This window comes from Pipistrellus kuhlii, unplaced genomic scaffold, assembly GCF_014108245.1.
Source record: "Pipistrellus kuhlii isolate mPipKuh1 unplaced genomic scaffold, mPipKuh1.p scaffold_m20_p_21, whole genome shotgun sequence".
NCBI classification, from domain to species: domain Eukaryota; kingdom Metazoa; phylum Chordata; class Mammalia; order Chiroptera; family Vespertilionidae; genus Pipistrellus; species Pipistrellus kuhlii.
In genome coordinates, this window is record NW_023425520.1 from 3,646,531 (window position 1) to 3,667,233 (window position 20,703).

Genomic DNA, 20,703 nt, shown 5'->3' on the forward strand with positions numbered 1-20,703 from the left:
CTGCGCTGGGCCAACCCCGACCCAGGACAGCTGGTCCTTTTAGAGCAAAACAGAGGTTCCTGCAGCCTCCGGGATGGGCCTTGCTCCGACCCCAGCCTCCCCAGCACCAGTTTGGTTGGGCCTCCAGCGTAGGTTGCCTCTGGGGAGGAGGGTGCCTCAACCCCATCCCCCTGCTCCAGCCCAAGGCAGCTCACCGGGACTCAGAGGCGGGGGCCAGAGCCAGGGCCAGCACCTAAGCCGAGCTGTGCTGACCAGCCGTTCTGGCTGAGCCAGGAAAACCCCCTCCTCTCTGCCAGCTCTGTGGCCAGCTTCCCTTCTGGGTGAGAGGCCACAGGTTCCCGAGCTGGAGGTGCTGCTGTCCAAGCTGGCCCTGAGTGCCACTTCCTGGTCTTTTCAGAGGCCGTGGCTCGACAGGGTTTTTACTGAGGCCACAGGAAAACCGTAAAGGTGGCTCTGTTTTCCTCCTGGCCAGAGCCTGTGGCTCCTCCTCCTTTTTTAAAAACATCATGTCCTCCTTCAGAGAACACTGTTTTTCTCTGCCCATCCCCCCCCCCATACACACACACCCATTTGCACATGCATCCACCTCATGCACATGCCCAGACCGTCCTCCTCCCATCACCCCCTGGTCCCTGCCTCTCTCAGGGCCCTGCTCAGGCCACCTGGGCGCCCCAGGAAGGGTGAAGTTTCCTGGAGCTGGAGCAGCCGCTGGACCCATCATTGTGGCGAATCTGCTTTAGAGAGAGCTCCTGCCCGTAGCATGGCAAGGGCTGGGCCGGGTGAGGGGTGGGGAGGTGGAGCGGGAAGCGGGGCACACAGTCCCCTGGCCTGCTCTGCTCAGAGGCTCGGGAGTCCCCGGGCTGCCAAACTGGCACCCCTCCTATCCTTTGCCCTTTGTAACTTCCTTGATCTGGCACATTCGGGGGCCCTAGGTGGCTTCTTCCAGAGACTTTCATCAGCCCGAAGCGAGCAGGTGGGGACCTAGGGGAGGAACCCAATCCCATCAGGGCTTCCTGGCATGGCTACCAGAAATGTCCCTGAGGTTCTAAGAAATGGTCCTTTCTCCGCCACCAGGGCAGGGCATCTGGGTGCTGGTGCTTCAGGGGCGGCTCTCACTCTGAGGGCAGGTGCAGGGGTGAGGGAGGGGGTGCAGGAGCCTGGGAAGGGGCATCATCTGGAGTTGACCATGGCCAGAAGGGGGGAGGGGAGGCCGGGGTTGGCAGAGCCAGGTCCGGGGGAGCCAGCTGTCCGGTCTTCTCCAAGAGACGGCTGGGACAGTGAGAAGGCAGCCACTCGGAGGCTCTGCTTCCTTTGCAGACCCCTTCCAGCCACCTGCTCCTATGCTCCCTCCCCCAAGACCTTCTAGGCTTAGGGAGCAGATAGCCTTTGGTCTTGTTTGGACTTGAGAGAAGCAAGGTCCAGAAAGGGAGCATGCTGCCTGAACTTCACCACGAACTAGTTAGTAACAGAGCCGGGCTGAGAAGGGACGTTTTACTCCAGACTTAAGACGAGCTCCCCTGCCCCCTGCTTTCCACAGCCACTGGGGGAGTCTCCTGCCTCAAGGGGCCGGGGAGTCTGCCTTCCATAGAGCGGGGGGGGGGCCTTCGGGAGGGAAAACCACAGCCCTGGCCGGTCCTCGGCCTCACACACGTCCCCTTCCTCCGCCAGCCCCCTGAGGAGGTGTACTCGGCGGGAGACTCTGTCCTGGTGCGGTTCCACTCCGACGACACCATCACCAAAAAGGGCTTCCACCTGCGCTACACCAGCACCAAGTTCCAGGACACGCTGCACAGCAGGAAGTGACCGCTGCCCTCGCACGTTGGTGGGGACGGGCGGGGACACCAGGCCCGCTGCCCCCAGTCACCTGGACCTTGACAGTGGGGGCACCCTGTCCCCACCCCCCGATGGTCTGGATGAGGCTGACCTCAGGAGGCAGGGACTTGGACTCCTTCACGAGCCACTTCCCCAGATCCCTCCCCCGCCCCTGGCCCTACCAGAGCAAGGGCCCAGGGCCAGGGAGCCAGAGCTTTCACTGAGACACTTGAAGTGGCCATTCCTCCGTGGGGGGCCAGCCAGCGGGGGGAGGGCCTGTCTGCGGGACCCTCCAGCCCGTCCTGCCCACCTCTGCGTGCTGGATCGTGTATAGCTGGTGCATATCTTCATTGTAATATACGTGTCCCGGCCCTTCCCCAGCCTCACGTGGTTTTATTTTGAGCCCCCACTTCCCACTGTGTCCTGGGGCGTGAGTTTCCGTACGTGCCCCCCAGGAGCACAGTGGGGGGATGCAGGGGAAGGGTGGGGAAGGCGACAGGGCTTCCCTCAGGCCCAGCGGCTGGTCGGCCACACCGGGGCATCCCAGCCAATAAACCGAAAGTGTTACAGCCAGTGTCCTGTGCCAAGTGCTGCCTGGGACATGGTGGGCGGGGGTGGGGGCGTCTCGTTCCAGATGTGCGGGCTTGCCGGAGCGGCCAGGACATCTGGCCTCCTGGCTGCCCTTCCTCCCTTCTATTTAGGACCCATGAGGGTGTGATTTCACACTTGGGCACACACAAACACACAGCCACCTCACACACGTCAGTCCGCGGGCGGGCGCACCACATGCACACACTGCACAGCCCTCCCACACAGCGGGAGGGGTGGAACGTTCTGTGAAAGGCTCTGTGGCAGAGCGGGAGGAGGCATGCAGAAGGGGAGACGCGTGTGTTTGTCCACCCGGTGTCCATCTGGGCTTTCTGTCTCTGTGTCTGAGAAAGGGGTGGGCGGGCTGCGAGGGTGTCCAGCGAGGGAGCCTCGCCGGGAGCCAGAAAGCTGGCATCCTCCGGAGCAGACCCGTTAGCCAGCCCCAGAGCCTGCCTGCCGTCCTGAAGGTCAGGCGTGGGTCCTCTGTCATGGAGACAAGAGCCAGACGCTGAGCAAACATTCCAGCTCCGGCCCCCTCGCCCACAGCGACTGGAGGTTGTGTCTTGTCTGGCCTCCTCCTTCCTGCCATTGCCTCCCTCCCAGCCAGCCCAGAGGCGCAGACCTGTCTCCCTGAGGCCAGGGGGAGATAAACCCTATCCCTGCTCCTTCCCTTCAAAGGAGTGTCTCTCTCTCTCTCTCTCTCTCTCCTTCCTTCTCTCTCTCCCTCTCTCTCTCTCCTTTCTTCTCTCTCTCTCTCTCTCTCTCTCTCTCTCTCTCTCTCCCTCCCTCCCTCCCTCCCTCCCTCCCTCCCTCCCTTGTCTCTACATGGATCTCAGGGGAGAAAGAACGAGAGAGAACACAGGTTCTTATACTGAGGCTAACACCCTCAGCTTCCGGGGAGACCAGCAGTCTTCTCCAAGCCCCAGGGCTCCTGAGGGCCTTCAGTGGGGCTGTCGTTCTTTGACTGGCTCCATGCTCCTCCCTATCGCAGGGGCAGGTGTTGTGCCAGCTAGAAGGACCCATGCCCAGGGAGCAGGGACCTATGCCCAGGAAGCAGTATGGCATGGTGCACCCCACACTGGCCCTTTAAGCAGCAGTGGGAACCAGATCATTGCTAGTATCTGATGTGCATACAGCGCCCCTCCCACGGTCAGGCTGCAGCCCTGTTCTCCAGCCCTGGCCGCAGGTGGACAGGGCTGAGCAGGCCCCCCAAACTGTTGGGGCTGCCTGGGCATCTCACCCAGACACTTTGCCAGCCAGCTTGGCATTAGCTCCTCCATGGCCAAATTGGGAGCCAGCGGTCACAGCGGCCTTCCCCAGCCCTCCGGGTTCCTCTGAAGCTCAGAGGACGCGCTCCCAGGTCACAAGCCACAGGTACAGCGGGAACCAGGATCCTGCCTCCGTCTAGACGGTGGGGCTCAGGCCACAGAGTCCCTGGTTCTCCACCTCAAACGGGGCTTGGGAATAAACACCACAGCCGGTGCAGCTCAGGATCGCCCTCGGCAGCCACCCTGGGCACCAGTCCCAAGACCATCGCCACCATAGATCCGGACCCTATGAGGACTCAGAGGCTGGGGCCGGCAGGTTCTCCAGTCTTCCCGGGGCCCGTCTTCAGAGGCTGCCACTGGGCAGGGGAGGCCGCCTAGGAGCTGCCTGCAGGCCTCTGATGCTCCCAAACCTAACGTGTTCTCAGGGCCCAGCTCCCCCTCACCTTCTGCTGCTTCGGGTTCTAAACTAGACCAGCTTCAGTGCTGCCATCCACCCACTCAGGTGGTCCCACGCGGGAGGAAGGCCCCCTTGCTCTTCCCCCTGTTTCCAAGGCCCTCAAGGACCCTGGTTTCCCTGGGTCCTGAGTGCTCGGCCAGGGAAAGAGCGAGGATGGACCTGCCCCGGGCTGTGCTCCCAGCCCTGGTGACCCGGTTGAGATGGCCACTTGCCTGGAGCTTCCCTCGCCTCCCCCCCAGGAGCACCTCCCTGGCCCGGGAGGACAGGATGACAGCACAAGCCGGCAGTCAGCAGACCTGGCTCTGCCATGCTTCGCCCTGTGACGTTGGCCAGCTGCCCCGCTCTGGACCTCTGCTCCCCGAGCCTGTTGCCTTTGCCCAGAAACCTCTCCTGCCACAGGCGAGGAGAAAACCCAAGGCCCAGGCTCCAGGCAGCCGGAGGGCTGGGCCGGGCTCCTGAAGCCACTGGGATCCCCAGCAGCAGTGAGGACTTGCACTGCCCCTCTCTCCTTTTTCTCTCCAATTCTACCCCCCTCCTCCCCCTTCCCAGCAAATCTGAACGCAAACACAAGCTCTACCGTTTGGTGGCTTTGTGCCCCTGGGTGAGTCACTTCACCACTCTGAACCCCGGGTTCTTTATCTGGACACATAGGATGATGGCACCTCACAGGGCTTCAAAGAGGGAAAGAGAGAAACCTCTGAAGACAGCCTGTAAATGGGCCTTCTTTTCCTTCCCTCCGTGGGACAGTTTTCCGGTTCCTGGACCACTCTTTTCCCATCACAGAAGGAGACTTCTGGTCCACACGTTTCTAGCTGGGCATCTGGAGCGCAGCACAGAACTACTGTCAGAAAAGACGATGCTTAACTCACAGCCAGGGAGGGCTCCCAGAGCAGGGGACATATTTCTGGCTAGCCTTTCTGGGCACCTCCCAAGTCCCACCCTGTGCTTGACTGTCCCTATGCACAGGGCTGACTCTGGAGTCCTGGAAAAGATTTGCTGCTCCATTTTGCAAAAACTCGAAGTGCCTGACGGGGAGTGTGGCAGAGGGCAGCCAGATGTTCTCCCCAGAGATCCACGAGCCCCCTCACCCAGCCTCCTGTTGACCAGCCCCCTTTGCCTGCTCCAGCCCCCTCCCAGCCCTCAGCCTCCCTGCCCCCCTCCCAGGAACATCTGGTTCCAATCTCCTCCAGATGCTGTGGCCAAGCTGTTTTATGGCCAATCACCTCAGCTCAGCTTCCTGAAGGCCTCCCTCCACTTCGGGGAATGGTCCCCTCCTGTCCCTGTCCCTGGGACGCCAGCCACCTCTCTTCCCAACATGGAAAAGAGACACACCCTGAAGCCAGATGAATCGGTGAGGGTTCTCCGAGCAGGCACAGTGTGAAGGGGGCTGTACTCCATCCAGGATTCAAAGAAAGATGCTGGCCCAGGAGGAAGGATTGGGCAGGGAAGTAGATGTCGGAGCGAGTGTGCGCGCATGTGTGTGTGTGTGTGTGTGTGCTAGTGCATGTGGTTATGTGTATGTGTTGGCTGTCAGAGGTGGCCACCACCTCATTTTCCTCCCTCCCTGCCCTGGAGCAGGGCTAACTCACTGTATACAGAGGCAACTGCAGTCCAAGGTTACCCCTCACCTTTCAGCTCTCCGTGGCCAGCAAGGCTGTCTTCTAAATCAATCCAGCTCAAGGAGGGTGTGTGTGTGTGTGTGTGTGTGTGTGTGTGTGTGTGTGTGTGTGTGGTGTGTTCTCCATGCAGGCCTCTGTGCAAACTAAACCAGATGCCCTGGCCCAGCGTGGTCTGACGGGCACCTCTGGCAGCACGGGGCAGGCAGAGAGCAGCTCTCTGGAGGAAGCCTGCACAGGCACCCTCCAGGCCCACCCACCCTGCCTCCGCTGGCCACCTGCACTCCCACTAAAAGGAGCTGGGAGCCAACCTCCCCTACTAACAAACTCAGGAGGAGTCACAAAAGGAGGACTGAAGCCTGGGCCTCGCCTCTGGAGGGCGCTGAAAACGCCTAGGCTCCTGGCAGGAGGCAGGGGCTCCTGCCCAGAGGTGCAAAGCTAGACCCTGGTGCTCACTCACTGCTGCCCGAGGCCTTTAAATAAGCCTCCAGGGCATTTTCGACTCCACAGCCCCCCCTGGTGTTTTCAGGAATTAGGACTGGCCTCGGTCAGCCAGAGGAGACCCTGGCCAGGGCCACTGTGTCTGAGCCGGCCCTGCTTGGGTCTTACCGTCTCGGGTGACCCTGGCACACAATAGGGGACACAGGGCAGTGACATGAGAAGATGCCAGCGTCTGATTCAATCCTGGCCACTGTCATCTACTGACTGTAAACCATGGGCAAGCCTTTGAACTTCCTTGTGCTTCAGTTTCTTCACCTGTTACATGTGAACACGGCACAGAGCCATGGTGAAGGCTACACAAGCTGATGTATGAAACCACCTGGCGAGGTGCCTGACACACAGTAGGCCCTCAGGAAGTGGTCTTTGCCCTCCTTCCTAATGTTAGGAGGTTTGATGACACGTGCTCATTGGCCCTGAGCCAGGCCGTGTCAGGGAGGTGACTCTCATTTTTCTGGAGCTTTTCCACTCCAGCCGAGGATCATTTTAATAAGCCCAGAATAAGAGACACTGAGGTGACTCAGATCTGCAAAAGAGGAGCCCTGCTGGGGAGGGGATAGAGCCTGAGGCGGGGGGTGGAATTCACTGGCATTTGGGTCTGATGCTGCAGTGGGAAGGGCTCCAAATGGGGGACATAGGGACCTTGGTGAAGCCTCCAGATGGGTACAGATTCTCTCCTAAGAGGCCTCAGTTTCCCCTTCTGCAACATGCAGGGCAACTCCAAATGACCTCCGAAGTCCCTTCCGAGCAGGAGATGCGGCTCTGCTTCCCGCAGCAAGATTTGGGACACCCTTGGAGATAATTCCCGGCGGCCTGTCCCTGGGGCACGCCCAGGTGAGCTCCTCCATGACGGTACGATTTGCCAACCCGCACTCCCAGAGTCCAAGGAGAGGCGAGGCTCTCGGGCCATGGCGGCGTGTTTATTGGTACACAACGCAAGCACAGCACAGGCAGGCACGCCCCAGCCCAGGGCAGACGCGGGGCCGAGGGAGGGCAGCGGGCCACCGCACAGCGATGCAGCCGGCTCAGGGGGAGAGGGCCTGAGGGCCATGTCCTCTCCTGCTCCATGCATCTCCCAGGCCCCCAGACCTGATCCGTGCCACCGAGACAGCTGACTACACCGCGCCCTGTGGCTACAGAAGAGGCGACCAGCTGTCCCACCTGCCCTTCACTGAGACATGGCCTTGTTGGCCTGCGGCCCCTTCTGGCCTTCATCACAGAAACCGGGTTGTCACTTATGGAGGCTGTTCTCCTCCACCTGACATCGCCTCCATCGTCTCCAGACAGCTAGCTGCCTCCATCAATCCCTCTCCTCCCCACCCACCCGGTCTGCTCGTCTCAAGGGGTCTGCCCCCACCACCGTGGTGACCCGTACAAAAGTAGGAAAACAGGTAAAAATGCTGTTAGGAGACCAGGGAAGCCTCCAGCAGGAGCTCCCCAGGGAAGGGGCTCTCTAATAGGCGAAAGGGGCAGTGCAGACAGTGCCAGCGGCCGGGGGCGACAGGCAGGTGGCGGGGACACCACAGTCCAGATCACGGAGAGCTAGCAAGGTCACGGCTGGGCAGGTGCCAGGCTCTGTGGGCAAGCCCTCAGGTCTCCTTCCACACCGGGCCCCTCAGGACAAGAGGTGACCCCACTCCCAGCTCAGAAAGGGTCCCTCTGGGTCTCAGGGGTCTCTCCCCCCCTCCTCGACCCCAGTAGCTGCCGTTCCAGACCTCAGCGCTCGGGGGCAAGGGAGAAGGTCCTCTAGGATCTATCTCCGGAACAAAGGGCAAATCCCAGCAGCCTGGACGCCCCGAAGCCAAGAGGAAAAAGAGGGCCCGCTTCTAGAGCGCAGGTGAGGGGGGACAGCTCTCCCCATGCAGGTGCCGCGGGACGGGAAGACGCGGGTGTGCAGGCGACTATTTATAGAGGGAAGGCCAGGTCTGGAGTAGGAAGTCCCCAGGCCCGGCTGAGCAGGGAGGGGCACCCTCTGGTGGTCCCGAGAGGGGTGGGTGGGACTAAGGAAGAGGACCCCACAGCTCTGCATCCCCTCTGGAGGCAGGCAGCCTACCTGTGGGCTTTGGCCTAGAGAGGCTTCCCCGAAAGAGCCCAGAGGCCACACATCTCCGTGCGATGGAGGCCTGGGATGAAGCGAGAAATAGCAGGGCAGGGAAAGCAGAGGCAAGACCACGTCTCCAGGAACCCATCCCCTGCCCCCACCAACCTACGGAGGCTAAGAGCCTTTCCCAGTCTACCAGGCGCGGGTGGGCCACGCCCACCAAGGGGACCACCCTCTGTTCCCTCTGATGCCAAGAGGAGGGGGAGGGGAGCTGACAGCGTGGAGAGGGTAGGGGGGGCAGGAGAGAGAAAGCCAGCTCCCTGGAGGTAAGTCACCCACCACCATCTGCCTGTCACTTCTCCCTGCCCCCCCCCCCCTCCAGCTCCCGGGGAGTCCCTAGCGGCCCACACTGATGTTGCAGGTCTTGCAGCTGGGGTCTTTCTTGGCATCGGCAGTGGACAGGCTCATGAGCTGGTGGCCGCTGATCTCCCCCAGGGTGCCCAGGGACAGGTCGACGGGCTCCGTGTAGATGATCTCCAGGATGAGGTCCTGGGCATGGCGGAAGACCAGCTCCCCATCCTCCACGCTGCAGGTCAGGAACTTGTTGCAGGCAATGTCCAGAAGGGGCAGGCGGTCTCGGCAGAAGCGGTCCCCCAGGGAGCCCTTGGGGGCCAGCACCAGGATGGCGTAGTGGTAGGCCGTGTACATGCAGTAGAAGTCCGCAAAGTAGAGGTTGGTGCTGGGGTTGAAGAGGCGCTGGGCGGGGATCTGGAAGCGCCAGCGGCCGTAGGGGGAGTCCTGCGGGGGCTGGCCGGTGTTGAACTCCGTGTTGCAGCTGAAGAAGACGCCGTGGAGCATGCCGCTGGTGGGGGAGCCGTGGCTGCCGCTGTTGTCCTTCAGGTAGGTCTGCAGCATGTTCCCGCAGTGGGTCCTGCCCACCCCAGGGACAGCAGCGCCAGAGGGAAGAGAAAATGCCACCGGTGAGCAGGGGCCCAGGCTTGGCTGCCGTGTGTGTGTGTGTGTGTGTGTGTGTGTGTGGTAAGAAGGGAGCCGGCCCAGTTCCCAGCTCTCCCACCAGCCACCGCCTCCGCCCATCACAAATAGAACGTTCCAGAATGGGAGAGCGGGGAGGGGATGGGCTGATCCAGCCCACTCTCTTTCACAAAGGAGAGGCCTGGACCTGCTGTTCCCCAGTAGAAAGCCCTTGGATGGAGTTTGAGGGAAAAGCAAGGCCATCACCATCTGGCCTTTCTGGCTCCACCTCTTCCCCCACACACACACCAACACACACACACACACACACACACACACACACACACACACAGGTGACACTCTCCAGCCACAGGGGAACCCCACGCCAGCTCTTTCCTGCCTCTGCCTCTGCCTCTGCAGTGCCCTGCCCTCTGCCTGGACTTCCCGTCCCACCTCTCTCCACCTGGCCTGGCAAACACTTATTCATCAGGCAAGACCCAGCATCGGTACCCCTTTCTCTCTAAATGCTTCCAAGAACACCAGGCACTTGCACTCAACAAAATTGAACTGTCTACTATGTGCAGGACACTGGACTTTACTCAGCTATCACACACACCTATCACATTCCACCTGCCCGGACTGTCCCACAATAGACGGTTTCGAGGGAATTCTGCCTTGAGTCCTCTCTCTATTCTGGCACACATGGTGCTCTCTGTCTCTTACTTGCTTTCTGATAGAGAAACCCAAACAGAGCCGGTGCCCTAACCATTCACCTCACTGCCTCTCTTCAGTGCAAACACCAGAGGCCTCCCCAGGCCCCCATATCCCTGAGGTAGGGTCAGAGTGACACCATGATAAAGACAGACAGTACTGGTGGTGGCTTGTCCTGGCCCAGCCTGAGGACATGGACTTGGAGCAGTGTCCACAGCCATGGGGGATGGGCAGCCCCTGGTCCAGCCTCACTCTTGCTTGGTCCTGGCTGTCCTAAAAGTCTAGCAAATTGCTGGCCCTCTGGGTCTCAGGCTCCCCCTATGCCAGCTGAAGGTGTTGGATGACATCATCGATTTGATCAGGAATTTTTGGATGGGGAACCCCTCTCTTTTTTCCCCAAAGGGAATTATACATAGGCAGAGGCAATAAAATGGACACTGCTCAGGTTGACTGGTCGATGTGAGGTCCACCCAGCTCCATCCTTGGAGTTCCTCACCGACTCCTCAGCACCACCCTCAGGCCTGCCTGGGACACACCCTGGGACCCCCAGGCTCCCCAGCAGACAATGTAAAGACCACACCCTTCGTACTCAGAACCCACTCATTCTGTACCCTCCTAACCACCTCCCCTTCAGAGCCAGGGCTACCTGCCTTTCAGAGGACAGGAACTGCCTCAAAGAGGATCCCACCTGGGGCCTCACTCACCCAGGCCTGTATTCACAGGTGCCCCAGGTAGTTCTATCCTGAGTGCCCTCTGCTTTCCTGGAGCTCAATCCGAAGCCCCCACCCCCCCGAGTCCCCTTCCCTCCCCCCCCCCCCCCACATCCCCCAGCCCAGAGTCAGCCTGTGGTGGAAGGGCATGGCGACTCTGTGCAGAGGACCTGGCAGTCGACAAGGTTGGGGTGACAGTCTGGGCAGCTGAGGCAGAGCCGGGGGAGGGAGGAGGGACCTGCTGGGCCCGGTGGGGCTGCACGCACCTGGCGTGCTGGAAGTACTCCTTGTGATGGTTGCGGTAGAAGACAGAGAAGCGCAGCATGCGGCCTGCGATCTGCTCGGCCTTCTCCTGCAGCTGCGCCAGGTGCTCCTTGGCATAATCTGCAAGAGGGCAGGTGGGTGAGCCGAAGCCAGGCAGGGTTACAGCCCCTCTCCCGCCCTCCCCCACAAGGTGAATGCCAGCCTGTCTCCGTGCTCAGAGCAGCAGGGGACACCAAACAGTCACAGCACCTCGGACCACGCGGGAACGGACCAGCTGGAGGCCGTCTGTCCTCATCACCTCTGCACCCTCAGTGCCAGAGGCTCGGGATTCTGCCTCCGACAAGGGCCGGGCTGCCCGGTAATACAATACAACCCCACCCCCGGGCCTGTCAGCCCAGGCCATCCTAGGCCCCTGTGAAAGGAGGACCGGCAGGCAGGTGAAGGACTGAGAGGGGGAGATTTTGAGGTCCTTTAAGAGAGAGCCTTCAAACCCAGCAGGTCAGAGGCTGCCCACACCACCCATGGGGAAGCGAGCTGCCATTACAAGGGAGACTCCTGGAGAGCCTGCGGAGCCCTGAGGTGAGTGTGTAGGTGGACCAGGTCTGGGGCGAGGACTCTACTTCGTATCCCAGGTAAAGCAGAAAAGCATGGGAACAAGGTCGTGTTTCCATGAGCCTGGCTTTTTGCTTGTTCATGCATGAAACTGGACCCTCCCCCAGGGCCAGGGCCAGGGCCAGAGCCCAGACCCAGAGGCCCCAGCAGGGCTGCTGCTAGCCTCGACAGCGCCTCGGTGCACATTCGCAAAGGTGCCCTTTCCTCCTTGCTGATGCAGCCCTGGCCAGGGTTTTGCAAGAGAACTATGGGCTGGACTGCCGCCACCCCCAGCTCCCCTGTTTGAATTACGTTCTCACTGCACATGGCTTTCTGGGGTACACTGACAGGCTTTCCCCACAGTGAGAGGGAGCACCTTCAGAGAGTGGGGTGTGCAGCTGAGCTAAGAGAAAGCACCACTCAAAAGAGAACAGCAGCTCAAGGACACAGCAAAGGGCACAGGCCTTGGCAGAGGGTGGAGCCAGCCTCCTCGGGAGGCCCAGGGCTAAAACCGTCCCCTGCCCCTTGCTTGTGGCAGAGGGAGATCTGGGGCAGTTCTCACCATGGACACCAAAAGAATAGAATGCTGCGGGGACAGAACCTGGGTCATCAGTGAGCAAGTTACACTTGAGCCTGTTTTTGTTTTTCAGTTTGTTTTTTCTTGTTCCTGCCGGAATTCCCAAGCTGAGTTCTGCTACGAGAATCTGTGGGACTACTGAACAAGGATCGTTTTCTCAGGCTAAGTGGAGGCTCAGGACGAGCAAAATGTGATTGCTCCACGAAGCATGCAGCGACCAACGATTGCTAAAGCGCGGTCTAGCCACACAACGTGGTATTATCCCACCTTAGGAAGGAAGGAGATTCTGACACATGCCACAAATCTGGAGGTGACGATGTTAAGGGCATAAGCCAGTCACAGAGGGACAAATGCTGCGTGGCTACCCTCGGGGTGGGGAGAGGTGTTATTCAGTGGGTATAGAGTCCCAGTAGGGGAAGAAGAGAAGTTTTGGAGGTTAGTGACATACCCAGTGAATGTACTTAATACCACTGAACTGTACCCTTAAAATGGCTAAGCTAGCAGCTCTTATGTTATGGGCATTGTACCACATTCAGAAAAACATGCTTCCCCCAAGCCAGAAAAGTGACTCCAGCCCTTTATAGAAATGATGTTGTCACCATGATTAGCAGTGCTCACATCTGCCTCCTGCACCACAGGCTTTGAGAGGGAGGGGGTGGGGTGAGGGTAAGGGTGGGAGCAGGGGGTGGTCTCATCTACCTGTGTCTCTCTCATCTACCAGGACCAAGCCTGGCGCTGGTGTAAGCAGGTGGTCACAGTATCTGTTATGTTAAGACGAAGCCCCTTTGCCCCGCCAGTGTGGCCCAGTGGTTGAGATCAACCTCTGAACCAGGAGGTCATGGTTCCATTCCAGTCAGGGCACATGTCGGGTGGCGAGCCCGATGCCCAACAGGGGGCATGCAAGAGGCAGCCAGTCAGTGATTCTCTCTCATCATGGATGTTTCTTTCTCTCTCTCTCCCTTTCCCTTCCTTTCTGAAATCAATATCTATATAGAGAGGTAGATAGATGTGTAGATATAGTCATAGACATAGATTTACATACAGATACATAAAAGAGACGAAGCCCCCTCCTGACTATCATTAAACCGGATGCACAAAAGCACAGACGGCAGGGCCTCACCTCCGGTGCAGAACTCCACTGTCTCGCTCCAGCCGGATACGAGGTACTCCCCGTCGCTCTGCTTCACCGCCGTCTGCACCGCCACGCTGTACTCCGTGCGGGGGCTCAGGAACCAGTGGCCTCGCACCGTCATGGGCAGTGGCACGGCCTTGGCCACAAGCTTTGTGGGAACATCCTGAGACACGGGGTGCAGACCGAGAACCAGGAGTCACATTGGGGGTCATGTCCAACTGTGGCATTCTCCTCATAGCTCCCCCCACTCTGGAGAGGGCCAGAGGCTCAGTAATTCGATGGCTGGGTGTCCTGGCCACTAGGCTCCTGCAGGAGCAAGCAGTGGCCATTGGGAAGGCCACGCAGACACTCCCCAGCCTCCTTCACCCTCAGCTCCCTGACGCCCCTTCTCTCGGGAACGGAGGAGAAAGGCCGCTGGGGTGGAAGCCCACAAAGTTGAGGGCGGCCAGACCTCGGTTTTCGAGGGAGACTTCGAGAGCTCTGCACACTGCAGTGCCGTTTCCACGGCAACGGCCAATGCTGAGAAGCCAGGGAGGAAGGGAAAATATGCCTTATTCTTTTGGGAGGAGGTTAAGGGGGTGGTGGTGAACATTCACGTCACCGTGGCAACTGGCCTGCCAAAAGACACCCAGATCGGGGGAGCCAGTTCCAGAGAGAGAGGGTGAGTAACCCACATGATGCTGTCGTCCTGGGAACAGGCTTCTTCCCACCTCACTCTTCCCCTGCCTCTCTCCCAGCTAAGAAGATGGGAGCCTTCCTCCCACCCACCCCACCCCAGCTTTAACCCGGGGGGAGGACGCCCCAGCTCGCAGGGCACTCTCCCACATGCGTTTTCTAAGCCCAGCAAACAGGCCAGAGGGCCAGGGGCAGAGAGGATGACAGGGGCCTGGGGGACCCTGTAAAGGGCCCCACCGCTGCCCACAGCCCGCGTTACCCACCCAGTCCACCAAGCAGGCACACACACACACACCCCCGTCCCCCCCGTCCCCCCCTGTGTGATGCCGTGGCCCGCCCAGGTTGTCCTAGTCGCCACGCCGATAACGGCATTCGCTGTGTGCTGGGCCCCGAGCCAGCCGGCACACAAACATTACCTCACTGATGCCTCTCACAAGCCTACAGGGGCCGCCATGGTTATCATTCCCCTTTTGCCAGCAAAGGGACTGAGGCTCAGAGAGGTTCACGAACTTTACGGAGATCACAGGGTAAGAAGGGCCTGGACTGGGATCAGGCCCCTCCATCTGCCCACCGCCAGCCCCCGGCGTGCGGGGAGGACGTGCTCACCCGGTGCTTGAATTTGTTGGAGTTCTTATTCTCCTTCTTGTTGAGGTCGATGAAGTAATGGGTGACCCTCTCCAGGTCGCTGTTCTCCATGGCCCAGGAGATGCGGAAGGAGTCGCAGGTGATGTTGTTGACCTCGATGCTGTGGGGAGTGGACAGCAGCTCCATGCTGCCGTGCGGTTTGGCTCCTGTGGGGACTGAGAGGAGCAGGAGCGTCAGCACCCCCCGCCCTGCCACGCAGTCTTCGGGAATGTCTCTCTCTTCCCAGCATCCCTTCCGAGGCGGGACCTGGAGGAGCCGTCTTGCCCCATCGGATCGCATGGAAAGGCTGCGCAGGGAAGACTGGAGGGCAGGACTGAAGGTGGGATGGGCGTCCCCCGGGCTCTTGGCTCTCCCGAGAGGGGTCTGCAGAGCAGATGGCACCTGACAGGTGGCAGAGGCAGTGGGAATGCGGAGAACGCCAGGCGGGACAGATTCTCAGCAGATGGAGCCGAGGAGGGGGACCTCAGCCAGCAGGCGAGGAAAGAGAAAGGGGTGGGGGTGGAGAGAACAGTGTGAGGCCTAGGGGAGACAGGAAGTACCCAGCAAGGAGATGGGCATGAGGGTGGGGGCAGGAGGAGGACACTAGCAGCCAAGGGTGCCAGGGCGCTGGAGGTCAGGACCGCTCCTCTCCGGGGTGACTCACAGGGGTCACCACCACACAGGGCTGGGAGTGCAAGTGCACGTGGACCCACAGGGGGCAGGGGGAGGACAAGCTGCAGACCTTTCCCCACCCATCATCTTCCAGCTATCGCTCTTTCTCTTTCCCTCTTTCCCCGCTATATTCTTTCCTCCTCTGGCACTTGATTCTCTTAAGTAATTGGTTTTATTTTTGACGCCTGTTGCAACCAAATGCTGATAATTTCACAAACGGCATCTCATGTAAGCTCCCAATAGGTAGGTATTATTATTAGACCGATTTTACAGGTGAGGTGGCTGAAGTTGGGGGTACTAAGATGCCCAAGGCCAGACAGTTAAAAAAATGATTCCAGCTGAAACCGGTTTGGCTCAATGGTTAGAGCGTTGGCTTGGGGACTGAAGGGACCCAGGTTCGATTCTGGTCAAGGGCATGTACCTTGGTTGTGGGCGTGTCCCCAGTAGTGGGTGTGCAAAAGGCAGCTGATCAATGACTCTCTCTCATCGATGTTTCTAGCTCTCTATCTCTCTCCCTTCCTCTCTGTACAAAATCAATAAAATATATATTTTTTAAAAAAGATTCCAACTCGGGTCCGTCTGACTCTCGAGCACTCAAACTTTTACCATTACGTGCAAGTTGTGTTCCTTCATGTGTGTGTGTGTTTGTGTGTGTGTGTTTGTGTGTGTGTGTGTGTGTGTGTGTGTGTGAATGACATGTGTGGTGTGTATGTATGCATAGGTGCACATAATTTTACAGATATTTAGTTTTCCTTCTCTGTCCTTTTCTTTCAAGCAATGGCATTTTCTCTCAGCCCCGCTCCCACCCCCTCCCCTGCACTCCTTCCCCAGGCTGCTCCCTCAGGGGCGAAGGACCACCACTCTCACTGTGCTGAGCCAGGAAGCGCTGACTCTGGCCCTGACTCTGGAGCCCTGGGGAGTGGGGTGGGGAGAGGAGAGGGGCAGAAGGGGGCCGTCTCTGGTCTCTGGGATCGGAGCCTGAGTGTGGGCTGGGCTCTCTCCTGGGACATCTGCTCAGAACCCAGGCGCGCTCATGCTTCCCAGGTCTGCCTCCAGCCCAGTCCCAGCCCAGCTCAGGTTTCTGGAGTGTCATCTCCTTTCTCCTCCTTCCCTCTTCTTCTCCTCACCCAGGCGCTAGGGGAAGGGTACCTTGTGCCTTCGAAAGCAGGTACTTCTATTTATAGCTTCCAGAAGATTCAGCCCAGCCCACACTTTCCTGTCAACTAAGCCTGCTCTGGAGCCTGACACTTCTAAATCAACCTGTGGGCAGGCACAGGGCAAAGGGTGTGGGCGATGGCCCCTACCCATCCCAAGGTATTCCCTGAGTTCTTGTTACCTTTAGCCTTTCACCCTAAAGTGTATGCCTGTCCGCTGTGAGGCTCAGCCTAACGCCAGTGGCCTGGTGAATCCTGTGGTAGGTGAGCCTGGGGGAGCTGCCAGGCCCGCCACAAAAGAAAGCAGACCGGGACAGGGGGTCCAGAAACAACTACACAAGAAACCAGTTTGTAATTCCTGGGACAGTTAGCAAGCGGTGAGAAGATGCCATCCTGTGAGGTCCCAGTGAGGAGCTCCCCAGCAAGACAGGTGTGTGCCCCCACATACACACACACACACACACACACACACACACAGACACGCACACTAACACATGCACCCACATACACCCACACAGACATACTCCCACCCCAGGGAGGGCCTCGGTGGCTGTCTCCCACCCACATGGGATGCAGTCCACGCCTACCCAGCGAGGGAGGGGGGCACCTGCCCCTGCCTCAGTACTCCTCAGTCTCCCAGAGGCAGGGCGGCGTGCTTGGTACTGAGGTGATCAGGACGTGGGCCAGCCTTCCCCGTCTACATTCTACTCCCACACGAGCCTGGGAGAGTGGGCATGAGTGACCCTGGGAGATCAGCAGAGCCAGGGTGGGCCAAAAGTGGGCACGAACCCCAGTTCTCCCAGCCCAGATGACCGGGGAAGGGCAGGGTGTGAGAGACAGGTTGAGACAACACCCGAGAAACACCCACTCTCCTGTGTGAATCCACCCTGAGACAAGCAGTCACACACCCACAGGCAGGCAGGCGCGCACATTCGAGTCACACACTCGTGCACACACACACACACACACACATGCACACGCACACGCACGTGCACGCACCAAGTATGCCCACAGACAGGCTGCACATACCTCCTCAGACATGCTCACTCCCACCCACTCCCCTACGCACCCAGGGACCTTCTGCCACGCTCCACATTCTAAGACTGCCCAGCAAGTTCCCCTCCACTAGCTGTCACCTCCACACAGACGCTCACATGCTTAAGTCCACAGGCTCTCGCACACACGTATGTACGCACACCTTCTCACAAAGCCGTAATTTAGGGAGGTGGGGACCACAGGCAGCAACATGCTTGCATGCCACTGCCACAGAAGGCATGCAACTCTTATGCTTGCTGATACACCACGTATATTTATTTGCACACACATCAACCTCTGCCCATGTTCTGCCATTCGCCCTCAAGTCTTCTCAAGGCTCACATGCACAGACTTTGAAAATATGTTTGTCTCCGGCCACACTCTGCCAAAGCCGAGCCTTCATATGCCAACAGGTTTGCCTACCTACGCAGCTCTGACCACAGGCAGGGGCTTCTGCCCACACTCCCCACCCACCTACCCCCTCCTGCTTCAAGTCGCACCTCCCACATAGAAACCCTCGGTCAACATGTACTCCCACATACATGACAGGGGATATGTCCACCCACAAAAACACGGTTTCACACTGTTTCTACTGACATGCATTTGCAGGCTACTCAGATAAGTGATCCCCCACACATGTGCTTCACGTGTATAAGAGACGTATGTTCCGAGACATGCCACACGGCGGTTAAAACCCACACGTGAACACAAGTGCATGCAGACAGAACTATCTACGCAGGCAAACCTCCGGCCTCCTCCCAAGCATGGTGCACGCACTGCCATGGTCCCTTTTGCCCATGCTCATTCAGAAAAGCACCATATGCCACCCCACTGTCCCTGCTGGCATCGCTGACTGCAGCAGAATGGTCACGGGGTGACTGACTGTGGAGCCCTGGGGACAGGATCCAGCTGTTAACCCCTTGGCCAGGGGCCTGGGGGAAAGGGGACAAGGTCGTGGGCCCTGGAAGTCCAGGTGGGCGCTGCAAACAGTGGGAGGACCCTAGTGGCCCCAGCCCCTAGCCCCCGGCCACCCAAGTCCCCGTCGCAATTGACAGCAGAGGAAGGGCACTCACCTGGCTCCACCAGGCTCTGCAGAGGGAGACCTGGAAGGGAGGGAAGGGAGAGGGCTCTGTGTGGGTGGGCTCCCCAGGCAGAGGGGCAGAGGGCTGGATGCGCAGGTCACAGGCAGCAGCAGTGCTTGGCGCCGGCTCCTCTGACTCCTTTCACGGCCGCGAAGGAGGCTTCTTCCATGCCCCGCAGGCAGCCCCTGCTGCTCCGCAGCACGTCGCTGCCCCGGGAGAGGCGATGTTCCCAGCCGAGCACAAGGAGAGGCAGAAGCAAAGCGACGTGGAGGAGAGAGAGGCGGCGAAGACGAGAAGGAACGGGAGAGCCAGACCCAATCTGGCTCCACCAATGGGATCAGCGGCTGCCCAGCGTCAGGTGACAATAAGCAAGCTCGGTCCCTGCTCTCCCGGGCTGGTGGGAGGGGGAAAGGGCAGAAGGTCTGGAAGGGAGCTACGTGGATGTCTTCCGAGACAGCGCGGTGGTTGCCCCCTTCTCCGGTTTCCCAGGACACGTGCCCTGGCAGAAGTCCCTCCAACACACCTCTTCTTGCAAATCTCTCAGTTGAATGCAGCCCCCAAACTTTAGGATGCTGTGAGAGGGTGGGGCTTAGCCCAAGGGATTGGGAGCCTGAAGCAAAGATTCTGACTGGGGGAGGGGATGGCTGTGAAGGGGCAGGATTCTGATGGGGTTTGGGAGCCCTGTAAGTGTGTGGGGTGGGGTGGGGTGCGGTGCGGTGAGGTGTGGTGCGGTGGGGAGGCAGCAGTGTTGGTCTTAGTCTGGTTTCTTTCCCCTGGGCCTTTGGCTAATCCACAGCTCCATTTTCTTCCCAACTCTATCCAGAGATATCTTACAGAGGCCCCGGGACCCTGTGATCCGGGGAAAGTCTGACTGCTTAGGCAGAGAGAGCCAAGAGAGAGAGGTGTGGGATTTGTGGAGGGTGTGCAGAAGCAAGAAAGTGGGTATGGGAGGGACGCGCAGAGCTGGGAGTGTTCGGATTCTAGCCAACTATCTGGGCTCAGAGGAGCCAAGCCCTGAGCCCAGCGGCCAGAGAGAGTACTTACTGTCTACCGATAAGAATCTGTGGAAAGCGGGGACCCTGTGGACGCCACTGTGAAGAACACACAAGGGAATCTGAACCAAGCAACCAGCCGTGAGTGCGTGCCGTGTGGAGAAGCATGGCCTCTGCAGTCAGACAGATACGGTTAAAATTCTTGCTCTATTACTTTCTTGCTGGGTGGCGCTGGACACGTTACCCAACCTCGCAGAGCTTCAGTGTCTTCATCTGTCAAGTGGAGTAATCACACGAGTTTGTTGTCATCACGGGAGGAGATAGATATGTGAATCACCCGGCTCTGGGCCTGGTACTCAGGGAGCGCCCAGAGCTGTTATCATTGCCGTATCAGTGAGTGCCTGCCTGCCGGGAGCCCACAGTCGTTGAGGGGAGAAAGATGGACATTTAGAGGCATGGTTAGGAAACAAGAAAGAGACAACTAAATTGCAGGGTGCAGGTAGGAATTCTGAGAAGGCGGAATCAGGACCAGCTCCAGGGCACAGGTGGGGCCAAGCCAAGTGGAGACTTGTGGAAGCAGGAGCGTGGTGGGGGTGGGGAGGGCAGTCAGGAGACAGCAGACTGTGCGGGCAGGCCCTGGTGAGGACCTTAGAGAGCCACAGGAGGCCTGAGCTGGGCATGCGGGACCCTCACTGAGAGGGACTCGGGGGCTGCGGACATCAGCAGCAAAGGTTAGAGCAGGTGACAGTGGACAGAAAGTGAATAGTTCACTGAAAGCAGAGAGACAAGCAAGCGCCAATCCCACCCGAGATGGGTGTGGAGAACCCAAGCAAGTTTGGTCAGATCCCAACCACAGGATGCAATGTGGTGTGTGGTATGTCACAATGAGACGGGATTCAGCACTCCCTGGGCCAAACCTACCCTGAGATGGTGAAACCCCGAAACGATGCAAAACAGAGTCTCAGGGTGATGATGGCCAGCACCAGACAGCTGGGCCCACGTCTGTCCCTACGACCCACCTGAGGGGTGTGAGGAAAAGGCCAGGCCCCCCCGCGCCTCAGTTTCCCCCTCCGTGAAAGGAAGGCCAGTCCCTGCACGTCTCCGCCTCCTACCTCAGCGGGATGGCATGTGGAGAGCTCATGAGGTCATGTGTCCCGGGCAGTGAACAGTAGCCCTCTGAAGGCGCCTTTGTAGAGCTGCGTGCTGGCGTCAGGTGAAGGCACGGCCCTCCC

The 20,703-nt window shown here is 59.3% G+C and overlaps 2 protein-coding genes across 8 annotated transcripts in view; one reads left to right on the top strand and one right to left on the bottom strand.

Moving 5' to 3' along the window:
* Nucleotides 1-2,385, top strand: part of BMP1 (bone morphogenetic protein 1) — a 40,913-nt gene extending 38,528 nt beyond the window's left edge. For 3 of the 5 annotated variants that reach the window (XM_045585891.1, XM_045585890.1, XM_045585892.1), the window contains one exon: nucleotides 1,669-2,385. In XM_045585891.1, the coding sequence (XP_045441847.1) occupies nucleotides 1,669-1,803 (135 nt within the window). In that variant the 3' untranslated portion in view covers nucleotides 1,804-2,385. The remainder of the gene's footprint in view (nucleotides 1-1,668) is intronic. The other 2 variants (XM_036449968.2, XM_036449965.2) reach the window with 2 other exon arrangements.
* A 4,753-nt stretch (nucleotides 2,386-7,138) lies between these two features.
* Nucleotides 7,139-19,721, bottom strand: LOC118725845 (phytanoyl-CoA 2-hydroxylase interacting protein). Of its 3 annotated transcripts, XM_036449986.2 has the most exons (6): nucleotides 19,524-19,718; nucleotides 18,471-18,798; nucleotides 14,519-14,712; nucleotides 13,226-13,400; nucleotides 10,940-11,057; nucleotides 7,139-9,211 (listed from the first exon to the last, which is right to left on the bottom strand). In XM_036449986.2, the coding sequence occupies exons 3-6, from the start codon at nucleotides 14,681-14,683 to the stop codon at nucleotides 8,677-8,679; spliced, it is 993 nt and encodes a 330-aa protein (XP_036305879.1). In that variant the 5' UTR covers nucleotides 14,684-14,712; nucleotides 18,471-18,798; nucleotides 19,524-19,718; the 3' UTR covers nucleotides 7,139-8,676. The 3 variants fall into 3 exon arrangements, with proteins under 3 accessions (XP_036305879.1, XP_036305882.1, XP_036305878.1); XM_036449989.2 differs by lacking the exon at nucleotides 18,471-18,798 and having other exon boundaries at nucleotides 19,524-19,721; XM_036449985.2 differs by lacking the exon at nucleotides 19,524-19,718 and having other exon boundaries at nucleotides 18,471-19,155.
* Nucleotides 19,722-20,703: the final 982 nt, after the last annotated feature.

Bases quoted from the DNA above. Each gene is read 5' to 3' on its own strand.
- LOC118725845 (XM_036449989.2), bottom strand. From the start codon at position 14,683: ATGGAGCTGCTGTCCACTCCCCACAGCATCGAGGTCAACAACATCACC. The intron at 13,401-14,518 runs GTGAGCACGTCC...CCCGTGTCTCAG, and splicing joins CCAACAAATTCAAGCACCGG to GATGTTCCCACAAAGCTTGT. The intron at 11,058-13,225 runs GTGAGGCCCTGC...GCCCTCTTGCAG, and splicing joins AGTGGAGTTCTGCACCGGAG to ATTATGCCAAGGAGCACCTG.